The 19,378-nt window shown below is 38.7% G+C and overlaps 1 protein-coding gene across 1 annotated transcript; it reads left to right on the top strand.

The window, feature by feature from the left end:
- The first annotated feature begins 688 nt into the window (after positions 1 to 688).
- Positions 689 to 1,156, top strand: LOC149161316 (xyloglucan galactosyltransferase XLT2-like). Its single transcript, XM_089437583.1, has one exon. It carries the CDS (start codon positions 689 to 691, stop codon positions 1,154 to 1,156), a length of 468 nt encoding a protein of 155 aa, XP_089293709.1.
- Positions 1,157 to 19,378: the final 18,222 nt, after the last annotated feature.

The raw sequence follows: 19,378 nt of genomic DNA, 5'->3' as shown, positions 1-19,378 counted from the left end.
CCACGTGTTCGGCATCGTGTCATCACATAAAATTCTGTGTCTGCACCATTTCCTCCGTTTGTTTGGGGTCATTGCTGCGATGTTTGGGAATTCAATAATAACATTCCATTCCAACTCTGGACAAGAGATAATGGCTAAAGGCTTAGGAAAATGGCTAAATACAAAACACAAATGACCAAACAGTCTCAAATGAGGAGGCAATCTACCTCATAATAAGTTTTATTAAATGTCAAAAAGCCACTGATAATTTTATTCATTGAGGGGACACTTGAGAAATTGAGAGCACTCATTATCAAGTTGCATATGACAAAGACTAAATACAGAAATAAAATGACTAGACAATCTTATCTCATAATAATTTTTTGAGAGCACTCATTATTAAGTAGAGTAGGAAAAAACCTATCATTTAATCATGTATATATATAACTGTACATCAAGATAGCCAGGGCATGAAGCCCAGCTATGGCAGCCCATCACCGTGAACAAAATTTTCCTGTAAACTAATAGAGAAGGGGACAAACAAACAAACATAAATGTTATATATAGAGACAATTTTGAAGGCTTGTTAACATCAGAGAACCTGAACACATTTTATCTGCTAATAGACAAAGCCTGTGCTCTGTCCTTGATGCCAAGAGGAGAGGGAATTGTCGTTACTTAGCAATGCATGGATTCTTCGAAATGGCTGATGGTGAATTGCATTAAGATGCAGTGCAGTCACAGGCCGGAGGCCCTGATGCAGGAATTGCTGAAGGCCAATTTTTGCCTGCAACTGCCTGGGAATTCCCTGACATGGCAATCGAATTTCCATGGGTTGATAGTTGTGTGTATACCCGTATTTTTCAGAAGGGATTCTCCGTATGAGCAATACACATGGCATCTTCCTTTAGACCCAGAAACCTACTATGTTATTATTGCAGAGGAGAGATTGGTGAATTCCATAAACACCCTCAAAATCGAGGACGTATTGAGTAGTTATTCTGAGGAGAAAATTAGGAAAATGCAGGAAAAGATCAATAAGATTATACCGAGTTTTATTTACATGAATTCTACAGAAAAAGATGATGGTGAGATTTTTCCAAAGGATGCCTTCGATCTCAACATTGAAGGCGTGCTTCGCAGAACCATGAGTAACCAGTTTTGGAATCGACTGTAAAATGTGTGAACTATTTATTTGTTTATTTATTTTATGGTCGCATCAAATTAGATTTCCAAAAAGAATTCGGGATCGAATTATTCAGTTATGATGATAGAATCCAAATTTAGCAACAATAGTATTAAATTCAAGGGACTATCAAAATATAAACTAATGGAAAAGTGTTGTATAAATGAGTATCCACTCAAAGCAGTTTGGAGAAATTTGTCTTCTAAATTGAATGTCCAATAAATCAAGTGTTATAGATCAAAACTGCACTATGTAAATTGAGAATCCACTCAAAGCTGTTGGAGAATTTGCCTTTGTAAATTGAAACAAATTGAATGTTTCAATTGTATATTTTTCATTCTATTTGGTGCACTGATTTTCATTGGTTCAGGGCATGTAAGTTTTGTTAGATAATTAAGGGTTAACAACAGATAACTAATTTTTTCATAGATATAAATGCAGGGAAGCTATATATGCTCATAGTTAAATAACTGCAATGGCAGACTTATACAGCCCCATACATATGGCCATTAAAGAATTTGTTATTTTCAGCCCAACCAAAATAACCCCAAATTTTCTTAACTGTAAATATACTCAAATTAAATCTAACGACTTTCTACAAAAGTGCAATGGCTTAATAATGATATCCATTGATCTCAGACTTTAAAGAGAAGTGGATTGTGGTCATTCAGAGTGGTTGGAACCCGAAAATTATTTTTAAAGTGAATTTAAGAAAATTGCAAGATGAAACTATTGGATAGGTGAGCAGTGAAATAGCGAGAGAGGCTTCATTTCAAATACAAAGAGTGAAGTTCCTGACAAAAGCTTTCACGGACGAGGTGAAGACAGGTGATGGATGCCATGAGAGGATCAGCTTTTAAAAGGGAAGCCTAAGGGAAACGTTATGCAAGTCAATTGAGAGCAGCGACAGAGAGTCTACTTAAACACCATTTCAGAGAAGTAATGGATGCATTGTTCCAGAAAAGCCACCTGCAGAATTTGATTAACAACCTGCAGAATTTGATTAATATTTAAAAGCCAGTTCTAAACCCAAATCTCTTCTCAACCCCACAAAAAACAGGACACAAAAATTTCTATAAAAGGACTGAAACTTTGTCTAGTTACGACAACTTGCAAAATTTGATTAATATTTAAAAGCCAGTTCTAAACCCAAATCTCTTCTCAACCCCACAAAAAATAGGACACAAAAATTTCTATAAAAGGACTGAAACTTTGTCTAGTTACGACAACCTGCAGAATTTGATTAATATTTAAAAGCCAGTTCTAAACCCAAATCTCTTCTCAACCCCACAAAAAACAGGACACAAAAATTTCTATAAAAGGACTGAAACTTTGTCTAGTTACGACAACCTGCAGAATTTTATTAATATTTAAAAGCCAGTTCTAAACCCAAATCTCTTCTCAACCCCACAAAAAACAGTACACAAAAATTTCTATAAAAGGAAAACTTTGTCTAGTTACGACAACCTCCAAAATTTGATTAATATTTAAAAGCCAGTTCTAAACCCAAATCTCTTCTCAACCCCACAAAAAACAGGACACAAAAATTTCTATAAAAGGACTGAAACTTTGTCTAGTTACGACAACCTGCAAAATTTGATTAATATTTAAAAGCTAGTTCTAAACCCAAATCTCTTCTCAACCCCACAAAAAACAGGACACAAAAATTTCAATTGAGGTGGCTACAAACTGCAACAGTTGGAACACATTTTATCTGTTGACAGACAGAGCCTGTGCTCTGTCCTTGATGCCAAGAGGAGAGTGGAATTGCGGGCCAAGAGGAGAGGGAATTGTTGTCCTGGCCAGTTGTTGGGCGAAGCCCTCCGCCGAGGATGGCACGGGACGACCAAGGATGGCACGGGGTGAAAATAATAACGAAAACAAGGAGAGGGTTTGTTTGGGGTCATTGCTGCGATGTTCCATTTTCCCTTTGTCTTTCTGCTTGGGGCCGGTTGTTGGGCGAAGCCCTCCGCCGAGGATGGCACGGGACAGCCGATGGCACGGCATAGGAGGTGTTGGTAATGCAGTAAGTTCGATTCCAGGTGATTCCATTGGCATCTTAATCTCCAAGGATGGCACGGGATGACGAAAATAACAGCGAAAACAACGAAATTTCCACAAAAACCCTAAACCCTCAACAACAAACAACATCAAAATATCCACAAAAACCCTAAACCCTCAAAAAATGCCATAGAAAGTTTACAAAATATCCAAATAGAGTTGTTTGTGTTGAAAAACACAGAGAAATTGCTGGTAGGATTAAAATCCTACCGGATACAGGCCATGGATGGTCGCCGACCTTCCCCGGAGCTCGCCAGACCTTCTCCACACCTGCAACGACCTTTTCCACACCTGCAACGAGAAGAAAAAGCCATTAGACAACATAAAACCACCAAAAACACCAGCACAAAACAACAAATTAACAACAAATTAAGCAATTACCTCGAGCTCAGTAAAACTACAACCGGCTCCTCCCCAAACAACAAAATCGCCGAATAAGACCACCACCAGAGAAACCCTAAACAACCTGCAGTCCAGAACAACCAAGAAATCGAGGTGGAAAACCACAAGAAAAGCAGAAGCGATGTTCCAACCACAAACCCTAAACCTCTAGCAAACATTTGAACCAGTCCCTGCATACCAGACGAAGCGCGCAGGTCCATAAACCTTATCAATCAAACAAACGCTTGCAATAGCACATGAATACAGGACGAAGTGCGCAGGTTTTGGGGCCATCCCGCACCATCTTCGGCGGGGGGCTTCGCCCAACAACCGGCCCCGAGCAGAAAGACAAAGGGAAAATGGAACATCGCAGCAATGACCCCAAACAAATGGTGGAAATGGCGCGGAGTGAAAGTTTTATGGGATGACATGATGCCCAACACGTGGAGCTCCACAGTGGACAGGTGTCGTACCGGCTCCATGCGCTTTGACATGTGGTTTTGCGACGTGGTGAGAAGGGCGCACAGGTAATGGCGACCCTCCCCTACTGCAATTCATTTTTTTTTTTAATTTCTAAAGGGCACCACGGCAAGACGTCATCAATGATAGCGGCAGTCTGTAGCAAATTGAAAATGTCGTGCAAATGGATTTAATTACAGCTTACACTCCATTGTAATTGCAAAAACTCTGCAACTTCACACGCAGCTTATCTTTTCGCTCTTCAACACTTAGACCAAGAATCATACATAGGTGCTTTCTGGGTCTGTGTTGCTTCTTCCATTCATAATCCAACCAATGTTTGATATTTGTTGCTTCTTTCGACAAGGTGGGTGTCAGAACAATGGCCAACATTTCTGCATTATGTGCCTTCATTGCCATTTTTGCCAATGCTCATGTGCCTACCAAGATTTTACCTGCCATTCCTGGTAAGCCAACACTCATCTTCCATAGTTTTTCAATTTGTTTTGCAGTTTTTGTAGATTGTTTTCATGTGGGTGACTACATTTTCTTGTTGAACTGATATGAAATAATAGATCTGGTGCTAAGAATAAATCTGGTGTTAAGATTCTCCATGTGGAATGTTGCTTCTGCCACTCTTTTTAATCCAGCACGAGCAATAAGTGCTCTAGAAAAGCTTAATTCTAGAACATGACCTAGAAAATCAACAATATTAACAAAATTCCTCGATAAAATCCTTTGTTGAACGCGTGGTTAAACTCTCTGTGATGGTCTTAAATTTATTAAGAAATAATTAGAAAGGTAATGACTAGACAAACTTCTCAGAAACACGTAAATCACTTAATAGAGAAGTATTATAACATTGAAGATCTAGATTTCAGACATTTGATATGAGCTGGAAATGCTTCCATAAACTAAAACTGCATGAATTATAATTATAAAGAATATAAGATTCAATTTGATATACGCTTGCAATGATTATACACAGTTAAATTGCATGAATACAATTATAAAGGATTAAAAAGTCAATTAACAAGTTTGGATGAGTTATGGAATATATATATATATATATATATATATATATATATATATATATATATATATATATATATATATATATATATATATATATATATATATATATATATATATATATATATATATAGATATATATATATATATATATATATATATATATATATATATATATATATATATAGTTAAAATTGCATGAATAATAAATTGAATGAAAAATTCACCCACTCACCCATAAATGCATACACTGACGTAATATTGTTTGCTCTTTTCAATCCAGCATGAGCAACAAGTACTCTTGCATAAAGACCACGTTGGATTGTGGCTTACATTGGATGGATTATGACTCGCATAAAGATCATGAATTTTTTTGTTATCATAAATGGACATAAACACCACGTTGGATTGTGGCTTATATTGGATGGATTATGACTTGCATAAAGATCATGAATTTTGTTGTTATCATAAATGGATTGTTTTTTAAATTTTTCTCAGCACAAAGGGGTTTGAGGCTAGGATGCAATTTCTCTCCTATGTTGTTCGTCATGGTTATTGACAACTTCAACAGGAAAGTGGGGGATGCAAAAGTACAAGGAACAATCTCAAGTGTTAGAGTCTCTAAAAGGATTGATATTACTCACTTGATGTTCGTCGACGACCTCCTTTTCAACAGTCCTAGTACCATTGCTGAATGGAGAGTTATTCATTGCATCATTTCTTCCTTGAGAAGGGCATCGAGATTATGTATGAATGGTCTGAAATCAATTCTCATTCATAATGGTATTGCAGGTACAGTGATTAAATATATCAAATTACTCTTAGGAGTCGGAATGTGGCATTTGGATGAAGGCTTTACATATCTGAGGTTCATGGTGAAGCCCAACAACTACTGCAACAAGGATTGGGAATGGATAGTTGACAGGTTCTAAAAGAAGTTAGTTGGATAGAATCATCGATCGTTGTCTATGGGAGGAAAAATGCTTATGTTTAAGCAGTTCTTCAAATTTTAGCGGTATACTAGATGCATCTTTTTCTATTGCCAAAGAAGATAATTAAAAAGATAGAATCCATCATGGGGCATTTTATTTGCACTAGAACATTATCTCAAGGGAAGTATCATCTAGTTAATTAATGGTCTCTCATTGCAAGACCCATTGAGGAAGGGGGATGGGGTATCATTGGTCCATCAGCCTTCAACAATGCATTGATCATTAAGAACATGTGGAGGGCAACTACGGGCTCAGGGATATGGTCAAAGGTCATTATAGATAAGTACATGTATGGGCAATCTTTCACTGCATGGGTTTCTGGAGGGGCAAAGAGGAAGTCTACTTCATCATATATTTGGAACAGTATGATGAAAAACATACACTAGATGATGGGATTTGTGCAGTGGGAGGTAGGGGATGGGTCGAAAATCAAGATTGGATTGGACGTTGTTAAAGGTATGGTGGGAAACCACACATTGTCTTTTCGAATCCTTCATTTCTTGCATAAAAAAGAGATAATATTTCTTAAACAAAATTTCATATATGATTATTTATGTATTTGCCATCAATCATGGAAAAGTACGAGGTATATTCAATTAACAAGGGGGGATATCTGCGAATAGGAAATATATATGACTAATTTAAGAAATGTAGGTATCTTTCTTAATGGCCACGAGGATCATATGACATGGGGGTGTTGCATAAAAAAAGGGCACCCATTGGTAAAAGAAATATACAATGGAATTACAAGGGTGGAGGAGGGGTATCCGGGGCCTTCATGGATTCAAAAAATATGGAGAGGGAATATTCCCAACAAGATCAAATGTTTTTTCTAGCTGGCTATAATGTGGCTATAATGGACATATTATTGACATGGAATAATTTACTGAACAGAGGACACATAGGGCCAAGGGATCTCTCTCATTTTCATGAGATGTAATCAAGATAATGTTCATTTATTTCTGCATTGCCCATATGCGCACACTTTTTGGGAGGGGGTATTGGACACTTTTGATATCAAGCCAATTAAGCAATTTCCATCATTAAGAAGTTGTTTATGGAAATGGTTCAAAACTCATGGAAGATATAGATTTCTCTCATTGTATCTCATTTGGGTCATATGGAGTAGTAGGAATGCACTTATTTTTTAGAATAGAAATCCAGTTGTAAGGGAGTACGTTATCAAAATAGCTACATACTTCAAGGAGTTCGGACCACCTAAAATTGGTAGCAATCACAGAAATATCATTAGGAAAGAAATATGGCATAAATTTCCTGTGGGTTTATTTGATGGTGCGAGTTGTAGGAGGAAATGTGGATGCGGGGCATTCATTGTCATTAAGCCGGGTACCTGCTATCACTTTTGGTGGGAATGGGGCCAAGGCACGAATAGCAAAGGAGAGATAGTTGCATTGTGCGGAGGGTTGATCGCAGCGAAATGGCTGAGAGTGGAGAGCATACAGGTCTTTGGGGATGCAAAAGGAATTATTGACTGGGCTAAAGGCCAGAATTAATTCTATCCTCCAATTTTAAATAACTGGATGAAGCGCATCAAGACGCTGGTATGTATGTTCCAACACATCAAAATTGATCACATTTATAGGGAACAGAACTGGACAACTGATATATTTTGCAACAAGATGATGGAGCTTAGTGGAAAGGAGTCGCCTTCACTAAGTGGGCCCGCAGGCAAATTATGACGCAAAGTCTATTTTTAGACTATGTCTATTTTTAGACATATGGATCATGGTCTATGAGCTGCAGATTGTTGTTTATGGATGATTGGTCATGTTGGGAAAAATATATGTACTTCTATTTTTGGGATCACAGCAGGAGTGATCAAAGTCTATTTTTAGACTGGCAGTCAAAAATAGAAAAGTCAAATATTATTGTCTCATAATAATATTTAGACTATAAACTTTATCTTATTCTGTTGGAGCACTTCAGTTTGAGCTACAGATGTGGCACATGCAGCTGTCAGAAGGAAATATGATTTCTTTGTGGGTCAGTTGAGTTGTTGCATGCAGGACTTCAGTGAGAACTCAAGCAGTTGAGTTTGGTGGAGTTGACAGTGGAGTTGATGGAGTTGTGTTCAGTTTGACTTGGTTAAACTAGTTATAATTAGTCTAACTGTAAATAGACTAATGATGAGTTGTTAAGCTAATTATTAACTCATAAAGCAACTAAAGAATACATCAGTGAACTCAGTTGCATGTCAGTGCATGTACAGTTCAACAGGGACAGGTGTTAGAGGATGAGATTGCTATCAGTTGTGACTATAGTTGTGCATGAGGATTAGCACAAGCAATGTATTGAGTGTGCCAATGATTATTGCGTTGATTTGCCCAGTAGATAGCCTATGCTCATGTGATTTTTAATGTGAGTGATTCTGAGCAGGTTTATGCAATAGAGACAGGCAAAGCAGTGGAGCAGATTTGAACTTGTGACTTGTTTGAGTCTGAGCTGGTTTGTGTGTAACAGGTGGAGATAGTGCTGGATACTTGTGATAAGTATTGACTATGTAATGTTACATGTTCTCAATCATTAATATATAGATAGTGTGGGGTTTTCAACTGTAAGCTTTCCCCGGGTTACATACTGTGTTAATGTGTGCATGCTATTGATGTTTTATTGTTATTGATGCTGCTAAATTGATGATCAACGTAGAGGAGCTTATGTATTGTGTATGTATTCCGCAATAGTACATGATCAGAATAATATCCGTTGAATATGTGTTTATTATTCAAAATTTCTACATATATTACCCAAAAGAGGCATTGGCAAGGCACGGGGTAAGTTTCTTTTCTCAGTGTTGGAACAAGGGGTCAAGACAAATGCTAGGAGCATTAACTTTTCGAAGAGATAGGAGACAGTGTTGGGTAATACTGAAATGCATGGGACATATAATTTTGTAAGAATTTGTTTTCATTTCGTGTTTTTTTATGGATTGTGGATTAAGGAGGACTGAGCATGGATTACATAACTCTAGTATCTAGAATTAGAAGATATGGTTATTGAAAGAATGTGACAGGTAACTCTTTTTGCTATGTTTTATGCTGAAGATGTAGACAAAAACTCAAAAACTATGATAAATGTACTATCTGTTTTTTATATAATACATCAAAGATAAACTCAGAAACATCAAATGCGAGAAGGGTGATAGTATGCCCAAGTATCTCATGAAGTTCACTCAGTGTCGAGATGAGCTGGGAAGTGTGGGGGTTACTGTCGATGATGAGGACTTGGTGAGCTTGGCTCTCCTTGGTCTTCTGAAGAGTCGGCATTCCTATCAAGACTCTGTCAATGGTCGGGAGAAATTGCCAGGATGGGAAAGACTGTGGTCAAATCTTGTGCAGGAGTAGATCAGGCGGAGTACCAGGGACGGATCTTCATCAAAGGGAACTGATGAAGAAAATTGCGCTTTGGCTGCCAAAACAAAGAAGGGGAAGAGCAAGAAAGCTTCTCAGTCTGGTGCGAAAGGCAAGAAGCAGGACATGTCCAAGGTGAAGTGTTTTCACTGTCGCCAGCACAGACACTATGCCACAAATTGTCCGCAGAAGAAGAAGAAAAAGCAAGTTGCTGGATCTGCAGTGGGAGAGGCTTTAGCCTCGTAGTTTGAGCTTTATTTTTCATTGATCGCATGCTTGGTTTCAAGTGTGATGGGATCGGTGTGGTTCTTGGACAGTGGTGCGTCTTTTCACATGACGGGAGATTGAGATTTGTTTTCTAATCTGGAGGACAAAGATCTTGGAGTGCACATCGAGATGGGTGATGATGGTAGATACAATGCGACCGGTATCGGTACCATTTCCTTTGAGAGGGAGTCTGGTAAACCCTTCGTATTGAAGGAAGCCATGCATGTTCCAGGATTGAAGAAGAATCTTATCTCTGTGGCGATGTTAGAAGACAAGGGGTATGATGTTGTTTTCAGCGAGGGAAAGGCTTTCCTGCGCGGCAAGACAACTGATGAAACCCAGAAGATAGGGGTTCGAGTGAGGAACCTTTATCAGTTGCATGTAGATGGATGCGCAGCAATGGCATGCAAGGCAGAAGTATTGGTGAGCCGCAATGATGGTGAGTTGTGGCACAGGAGATTGGGTCACCTTCACCATGGAGCCTTGAAGATATTGCAGTAGATCACTACAGGGCTTCCTAAAGTCACTCTTGCGTAGTCAGATCAGTGCAAGGGGTGTACTTTGGGAAAGTTTGTGAAATCCACCTTTCACTAGAAGGATAGTCGCGCCACGACGATCCTTGAGAGAATTCACACAGACGTGTGTGGACCTTTCTCAGTTGCTTCGATAGCAAAACACAGGTATTATGTGATTTTTGTTGATGATTTCTCTCGTAAGTGTTGGATCTTCTTCATGCAGAAGAAGAGCGAGACATGTTCAAAGTTCTTTGAATTCAAAGCACTGGTCAAGAAGGAGTTGGGGAAGAAGGTGAAGGCTCTTAGGAGCGATAATGGTGGTGAATACATCTCTGACGAGTTCAAGGATTTCTGCAAGGCAGAAGGGATTCGAAAAGAGCTCATAGCTCCCCATAACCCACAGTAGAACGGGGTTGCTGAGCGGAAGAACAGAACAACCGTGGGTGCTGCATGGGCGATGTTGCATGATCAGGGCCTACCCCTTCACTTATGGGCGGAAGCATGCAATACAGTAGTTTATGTGCAGAAATGTTGTCCTCACAAGATACTTGGCATGAGTACACCCGAGGAGGCTTATTCTGGTAAGAAGCCTGATCTTTCTCATTTGAGGATTTTTGGTGCTAACGTTTACATGCATGTGACGAAGGATGCCAGGAAGAAGTTGGAGCCAACCGCAGAGGTTGGGATATTTGTGGGGTACACTGATACGCCCCACAACTATCGTGTGTATTTGCCAGATAGTGGTAAAACTATTGTGCGACGGGATATAAAATTTCAGGAGGAGAAAGCCATGAAGTGTTCGCTTGAGAGGGAGCTACACTTGCATGTAGATGAGGAGCTATTAGTTCCTAAGGATGAGCTTCAGGACATGGATCAGCCACAGGACGAGGTTCATGGAGTGGAAGAGACCACTCATGCAACGCCAACCATCAGAGGGCAAAAGTGCTTGACAGAAGCTGAGCGACTGGCTCAAGATGCAGAGAAAGTTGTAGGACCAGCTACAGCCCAACGCAGGTAGAGACAGTCACCTAATCGGTACACTGGATACATGGCTCTTATGAGCAAGTGTTTTGTGACTGAGCCATCCTCTTTCGAGGAAACTGTGGAGGATCCCGCATGGGTAGATGCCATGGTGGAAGAGTATGATTCTATTGTCAGAAACAGTGCATGGGAGATTGTTCCTAGACTGGAAGGGAAATCAGTGGTGGGTTCGAGATGGATCTACAAAGTTAAGCAGGCAGCTGACGGGAGTGTGGAGAAGTACAAGGCAAGATTTGTTGCCCGAGGCTTTTCACAGATAGAGGGGATCGATTATGAGGAGACCTTTGCACCTGTCGCAAGGTATTCTTCCATACGGATGATTCTTGCTCTCTCGGCGCAGATGGGATGGCACATTCATCAGATGGATGTGAAGACTGCATTACTCAACAGAGTCATTGAGGAGGAGGTATACATTGAGCAACCCGAAGGTTTTGAGATCTTCAGCAGTGAATCGCATGTGTGCAGGCTCAAGAGAGCGCTGTATGGGTTGAAACAAGCACCATGTGCTTGGCACACATGGATAGACAATTATTTCACCGGACTTGGATTCTCCAAGAGCGAGGCGGATCCTAACCTATACCAGATTGTGGTGGAGGGTAAGTTGCTTATCATTATACTGTATGTAGATGATTTGATTCTAACAGGTGATGAGCTGTTGATACTTTCATGCAAGGATGATCTTGCTAAGGAGTTTGAAATGAAGGACTTGGGCCTCCATTATTTCCTGGGATTGGAAATTTGGTAGTGCAGTGATGGACTATTTGTTTCTCAGGGTAAGTATGCTCGGGAGATACTGGAGAAGTTCAACATGCATGGCTACAAGCCTGTTGATACTCCTCTTCCTGGAGGTTGGTGGAAGGAGGATGCCACTTCATCAGAAGAAGTGGATGCCACTGTTTATCGACAGTTGGTGGGGTCTCTTATGTATCTGGTCAATACACGACCTGATATATGCTATGCAGTTAACCAGCTTTCACAAGCTATGGTTAAGCCTACCAAGCTCTTTTGGAAGGCGGGCAAGCATGTATTGCATTATTTGAGAGGCACATCGGGATATGGATTGTGGTACAGACAGGAGGATGAGGTGAAGCTATGTGGCTTCATGGATGCAGATTGGGCAGGGAGCCCAACAGAAAGAAAGAGCACATCAGGAGGGCTCTTCAGTATCGGGTCGACAGCAGTTTCTTAGTACAGCAGGAAGCAGAGATCTGTGGCACTCAGTTCAGCAGAGGTCGAGTATATGGCAGCAAGTTTGGCTGCATGCGAGGCTATATGGATGAGGAAGATTCTGGTCGGTTTGTTCGGTTCTCACTTAGATCCTACTGTGATTTACTGTGATAACCATAGTTGCATTAAACTCTCGGCTAATCCTGTATTTCATGATAGATCTAAGCATATTTACATCAGGTACCATGATATCAGAGATTGTGTGTAGCGGAGAATCATGTTACTTTCATACATTCCAACGGAGGATCAAGATGTTGATATCTTGACGAAGTAGCTCACTGGAAGCAAATTCGAATACCACCCAGGTGGGATAGGGGTTGTTGATAATCCATATATTGTCGAGAGGGAGTGTTGAGATTGCAACAAGATGATGGAGCTTAGTGGAAAGGAGTCGCCTTCACTAAGTGGGCCCGTAGGCAAATTATGGCACAAAGTCTATTTTTATACTATGTCTATTTTTAGACACATGGATCATGGTCTATGAGCTGCAGAATGTTGTTTATTGATGATTGTTCATGTTGGGAAAAATAGATGGACTTCTATTTTTGGGATCACAGAAGGAGTGATCAAAGTCTATTTTTAGACTGGCAGTCGAAAATAGAAAAGTAAAATATTATTGTCTCATAATAATATTTAGACTATAAACTTTATCTTATTCTCTTGGAGCACTTCAGTTTGAGCTACAGATGTGGCACATGCAGCTGTCAGAAGGAAATATGCTTTCTTTGTGGGTCAGTTGAGTTGTTGCATGCAGGACTTCAGTTAGAACTCAAGCAGTTGATTTTGGTGGAGTTGACAGTGGAGTTGATGGAGTTGTGTTCAGTTTGACTTGGTTAAACTAGTTGTAAATAGTCTAACTATAAATAGACTAATGATGAGTTGTTAGACTAATTATTAACTCATAAAGCAACTAAAGAATACATCAGTTAAGTCAGTTTCATGTCAGTGCATGTACAGTTCAACAGGGACAGGTGTTAGAGGATGAGATTGCTATCAATTGTGAATATAGTTGTGCATGAGGATTTGCACAAGAAATGTATTGAGTATGCCAATGAGTATTGCGTTGATTTGCCCAGTAGATAGCCTATGCTCACGTGATTTCCAGTGTGAGTGATTCTCAACAGGTTTATGCAATAGAGGCAGGCAAAGCAGTGGAGCAGATTTGAACTTGTGACTTGTTTGAGTCTGAGCTGGTTTGTGTGTAACAGGTGGAGATAGTGCTGGATACTTGTGATAAGTATTGACTATGTAATGTTACATGTTCTCAATCATTAATATACAGATAGTGTGGGGTTTACAGTTGTAAGCTTTCCCCGGGTTACATATTGTGTTAATGTGTGCATGCTATTGATGTTTTATTGTTATTGATGCTGCTAAATTGATGATCAACATAGAGGAGCTTATGTATTGTGTATGTATTCCGCAATAGTACATGATCAGGATAATCTCTGTTGAATATGTGTTTATTATTCAAAATTTCTACATATATTACCCAAAAGAGGCATTGGCAAGGCACAAGGTAAGTTTCTTTTCTCAGTGTTGGAATAAGGGGTCAAGACAAATGCTAGGAGCATTAACTTTTCGAAGAGATAGGAGACAGTGTTGGGTAATACTGAAATGCATGGGACATATAATTTTGTAAGAATTTGTTTTCATTTCGTGTTTTTTTATGGATTGTGGATTAAGGAGGACTGAGCATGGATTACATAACTCTAGTATCTAGAATTAGAAGATATGGTTATTGAAAGAATGTGACAGGTAACTCTTTTTGCTATGTTTTATGCTGAAGATGTAGACAAAAACTCAAAAACTATGATAAATGTACTATTTGTTTTTTATATAATACAGAAGCATTTTTTTTCTTTAAAAAAAGTCGAGCACTCATGCATATGAAGAAACTCTCCAGCAAGGTGTTAGTTGTTGAATTTAGGCTTCTGTAATCCATATCAGAATTTTTGAGAATAGTTTTCGGCATAAATCACATCATGATTCATTTGTCGACGCATTTCGAACCAACCAGTGTGGTTCATTGTCAGGACAAGTTGAAGAACCAGATCATGGTTGCAGTATAAATAGAGAGAGTAGGTTATCTAACGACTATATTTGACGAGGAAACGGTTTCATTAGATAGGGTAACCTTCTGGACCAAGAGATATGGAAAAGGGCCTATAATAAGTCAATAATTAATTATTTAGTTTTAATTCAACTAGGAAATGGATTTTTTTATTTAAATCTTCAAAGAATTATATTAATATTATGGTATGAAACAGTAGGAAAAAATATTAAATGAGTAATAATAGTCTAGTTAGTCTTAATTCTTAGTTTAATAAAGAACTTACTATATTTAGGGACCTATAATTATTTTAAAATAATTAATTGGTTAGTTTTAATTAAACTAATGAACTTTTTTATTTAAATATTCAAAGAATAATATTAAATAATATGAAGAAATAAGAAATGAGTAATAATCAAATAATCTAATTAGTTAGTTAGTTCTTCGACCTAATTATTAGTTTAATAATTTTTTAACTATATAGGTAATGTAGCAATTTCTAATAGAATCTAAATAAAAAACAAAGGAAAAAAGACTCTGCCTCCTTCATTCAAGAGTGGAAAGATGTCAAGTTAGATCTTGGAGATTTACTTGTGAGCTTTGATGTCATCTCCTTATACACAAAAATTACCATCCAAGAAGCAGTTGATATCATTAATCGTATCATTGATAAAGACACATCCAAGTTGTTTGGCCTTTGCCTTACCTCTACTTTCTTTAGTTTCCAAGGTGAGTTCTATGAACAAACTTGTGGTGTTGCGATGGGCTCCCCTCTCTCCCCCATTGTCACAAACTTGTTTATGGAAGATTTGAGACTAAGGCCCTTGCTTCCGCAAAATTTCGTCGTAAAAAATGGAAGAGGTTCGTTGATGACACTTGTGTCATTTGGCCTCATGATCGAGAGAAACTAGATCTATTTCTCAAGCACTTGAATTCTCAATCAGACTCCATCAAGTTCACCATGGAAGTCGAGGAGAATGGTCGCCTTCCCTTTCTTGGCATCCTCCTTTCCAGGAGGGAGGATGCTTCCATTTGTCACTAGGTTTTTCAAAAGAAGACTCACACAGAACAGTACCTCCATGCCAATTCTCATCATTTCCCTACTCAGAAATTCGAGGTTCTCAGCACTCTCGCTACCCGGGCTCTTAGAATCTCTGATGATGACCACCTTGATCAGGAAAAATCTCATCTTCTTGAGGCTTTTGTAAACAATGGGTATAATAGATCCCATAGCCTCAAGTCTTTTCATAGAGCTAGCAAAGAGCCTAAGGTTAAACTCGCCCTTGCTGATCCTATCTCGATGATTTATCTCTCGTATATCCAAGGAACCACGGATAGGATTGTCCATATTCTTAAGATAACTAATGTCTCTTCTTCCTTTAAGCCTCTCAACACCATTAAGACTTCTCTTAGATCGGTTAAGACCCTATTGACCCAAAGGACTCAAAAGGTGTCTACCTCATTCCTTGCTCCTATGGTATCCCACACATTGGAGAAACAGGAAGGTCTATCAAGCAGAGGATTAGTGAACATGCTGTTGACATCAGACATAATCGCTCCCGCACTTCAGCCCTTGGAGAACATCCTGAGAAATCTGAACACCATGTCTACATTGAAGAATCTAAGGTCATTGCTAAAATTAGTCATTTCCACTGCATGAAACTTAGGAAAGCGATTGAGATTGAGAGGCATGCCAAAAACCTTAATAGAGATGATGGTTGGAAATTAAGTAAAAGTTGGATTCTAGCTCTTGCTTCTTAACTCCTCCGCCCCCTCCTCCCCCTTATCTTTTTTGGCTTCTGTTGGTTTCCTTCTTGATTTTACTTGCTCTCCTCTTGTTGATGGTTTTTCCTTTCGTGGATCTCCTCCTTTCCATGAGGTGGACTATCCTCGAGCCTAGGGTCTCCTTTATTTTAGTACTCCCTTAATATTGTCCTTTTTGTAGTTTTGGTGAATAAATAAATAAATAAATAGATACATACTTGCATGATTATTATTTAATTTCTCAACATTATTTAGAGCTTTTACCATCATTCCTTGATCAGGTTTACCCCCAATCTTTAACTCTCTCTTTTTTTCAACCTAATTTTATTATATAATTCAATTATTTTTACAATATTAGGTCCTTTATCCAATAATATTATAATTTATTCCTGGACCTTAGTATTGATTAATTCATTGATTATTTTTAATATTATTACCATCTAATAAAAAAAATTAATAAAAATTAACTAATATTATTTTATAGATTAATCTTTTTCCTCCCCATAGGTCAAACCTAACCATTGACATTTATTAATTTACTAATACTATTAATATTATTATTTACTTTATCCTCGTAACGACTAGTTTTCTTCCTTTTTCCACATTGTCTAGGTCAACCCTAGCTTATTAAAATATTTTTGTTAGATTATATTATTATTTAAAATTAATTTATGTTGACAATTTCGATAATAATTAATTAATTATTACACAACAACTAGTTTCTCACTAAATACTAGTTAATCTCTCCTAAATAATTTTACTTCACCAACAACTAATTCTGAACAGCTAACACTGAACATTGATGCATCCATGCTATTTATTATCTCAGATCGTATGAATTTTCACCTTGTCTTGAGGATGAACCACATTAGTTGGTTCAAAACATCGACCCAATCCTTACGATGTGATTAATCCGAAACACTGTTTTCTAAATTTCCAAGTAGATAGTTAATTCGATTTTTAATTTTATTTATTTATATTTATTATTCTCAAGGCTTATTTTTAATTCTTTCATCTATTATTAAGAATAAAGCAATAAGAAGAATCTTAGATTAAAATGTATAACTAAATTATAGAATAAAAACCAAAGAGAAGAAAGGGACAAAAGGAAAAACAAACCAGAGGATGAGGGAGAAAGGACAACAAAAGGGGCGACGGCGGGGGCAGAGGAGGCTAGAAGGAGAGGGCATGGATCCAACAACAACCAATTTTCCTGTCGTCATCTCTATTGAGATTTCTCGGCCCTTTCTCAATTTCTAAGGCTTCCCTAAGTTTCTGGTGATGAAAGGGTGCAATCTTGACAATAACACGAGCCTCCTCAATGCAAATATGATGCTTAGTCTTTAATGCGTGTTCTGTCAGGGTGGAAGACCGGGTGTTGTAGGGAAAAGTATCCGACTCGGATGACCCTATCCCACTCTAAGGGTGATAGTACCTCAGCAACAACTGTAAAGAAAACTACTTAAGGTTTACTTCTTTACGAAAGCAAGAGAGAATGAGGAAATGCACTAACCGTTGCCTTGCGCTTAATGTCGAATCCAAACTCTTCTCTTTGGCTGCTTGCTCCCAGCTCCTTGCTCTTTTGCTGGCCCAGCTACAATGAGATCCTGCAAAATAACAAAGAAGGAAACTACAAGAAGCATGCAATCATAACTGATTCACGGATTAGCATAAATCAAATATACAATTATCACAATAACATCATTGAAACAAGTGCATATAGAAGAACCTCAATAGCTTTTATTAATGAAGAAGTAAAGTTCTGAGAGAGTTACAACCATTGAAGGCCCCAATCCAGCAACACCTCCCAGCAGAAAGAATTTCTCCTCTTCACCTCCTTCAAGCAATCACCCAATAGCTCTATAGTGAAACCAACAGCATATCATTACTTTGCACAAAATTCCAGCCTCCTGAGCTCATAGGAGAGAGCTCAATATATAGATGAATTGAGAAAGGATGAGTCAGCTTGCAACTGATGTGTAGCTGCCTTGTGTCCTCTCTCTCTTCAGTTGATCTTCAGTTCTTGAGTCCACTTGGAGAACCTTGCTTCCACTTGGAGAAACAGAGCCTCTGACTCATCACAAGGCGAAATCCCTGATCCAAGTGTCATTTTTGGAAGATTCCAGAGCAATGACTCAGTGTGCCACTTGTCCCATCTCGCTCAGCGCAGGTGGCCTTTGTTCCACTTGCTTTGAAACGCAGGTACACCATGGAGGAGTTGAGTTTCAGCGCAGAAGCCTAGTGAGCACCTGCTTTGATTTCAGGATTGCTCGTTTTTGAGTGTTTTCAGGTGGAGAACTGATCTGAGAGTTGTTGGTTTGCTGACCTTGTTCCTCTAGGGGTAGGAACATCATGTTTAGGGACTTTGGATCCCTTGGATTATTGACAATTCATGCCTGTTGCTGTAAGGCACAAAATTGTCTATAACAGATGCCCCCTAAAGTATGAGGTCGTTTATCGGGTGAAATGCTTTATTAGGAGGATCCGAAGTTCATTCAATCTGCTGAGAAGTGTCCTGTAATAAGATACAATACAATACATTATTTTTCATACTTTTTCATGATCTAGTTGAGGCGGGCATTCCCATGCTCAGCTTTTATAAATACATTTTGGTACATAGAACAGACGATCGTCTAATAGACTGATAATTCTCTGCTGAAATTATCATCCTTTGAGAAGGATGATCATCTGCTGCAACGATGTATGTGTCAAATGTCTTTATATCCTGAATATATATCGCAGCCCGGATGGATGAAACTAGATCCGGGGTCTTCAATCTCTTCCGATCTTCACTCGATGTACAAGTCGATCCATGTGAGAATTTCTTGAAGTCGAACATGGAAAGACATCGCTTGATTACCGGTCAATGATGTAAACCGTTAACAAGCGTGAGAGGAATCACCGATAAGGATGATGACCCTCAAGGTACGGCAGTACAATTCACATGGTGGGAATAAAGGACTTGGCGTCGACCACCATGCAAAATCTTCTGGTCGAAGGTCATTGATGTATACCTGTCGTCGGAAGTGAGAAACTTGCCATTGAGGCATGCA

Source organism: Pinus tabuliformis, chromosome 5_2 (assembly GCF_031772625.1).
Source record: "Pinus tabuliformis cultivar Carrire ecotype Pingquan chromosome 5_2, CPIR1, whole genome shotgun sequence".
Classification (NCBI taxonomy): Eukaryota; Viridiplantae; Streptophyta; class Pinopsida; order Pinales; family Pinaceae; genus Pinus; species Pinus tabuliformis.
Note: the sequence above shows the minus strand (reverse complement) of the source record. Positions and strands in the feature narration are given on the sequence as shown.

Bases quoted from the DNA above. Each gene is read 5' to 3' on its own strand.
- LOC149161316 (XM_089437583.1), top strand. From the start codon at position 689: ATGGTGAATTGCATTAAGATGCAGTGCAGTCACAGGCCGGAGGCCCTG.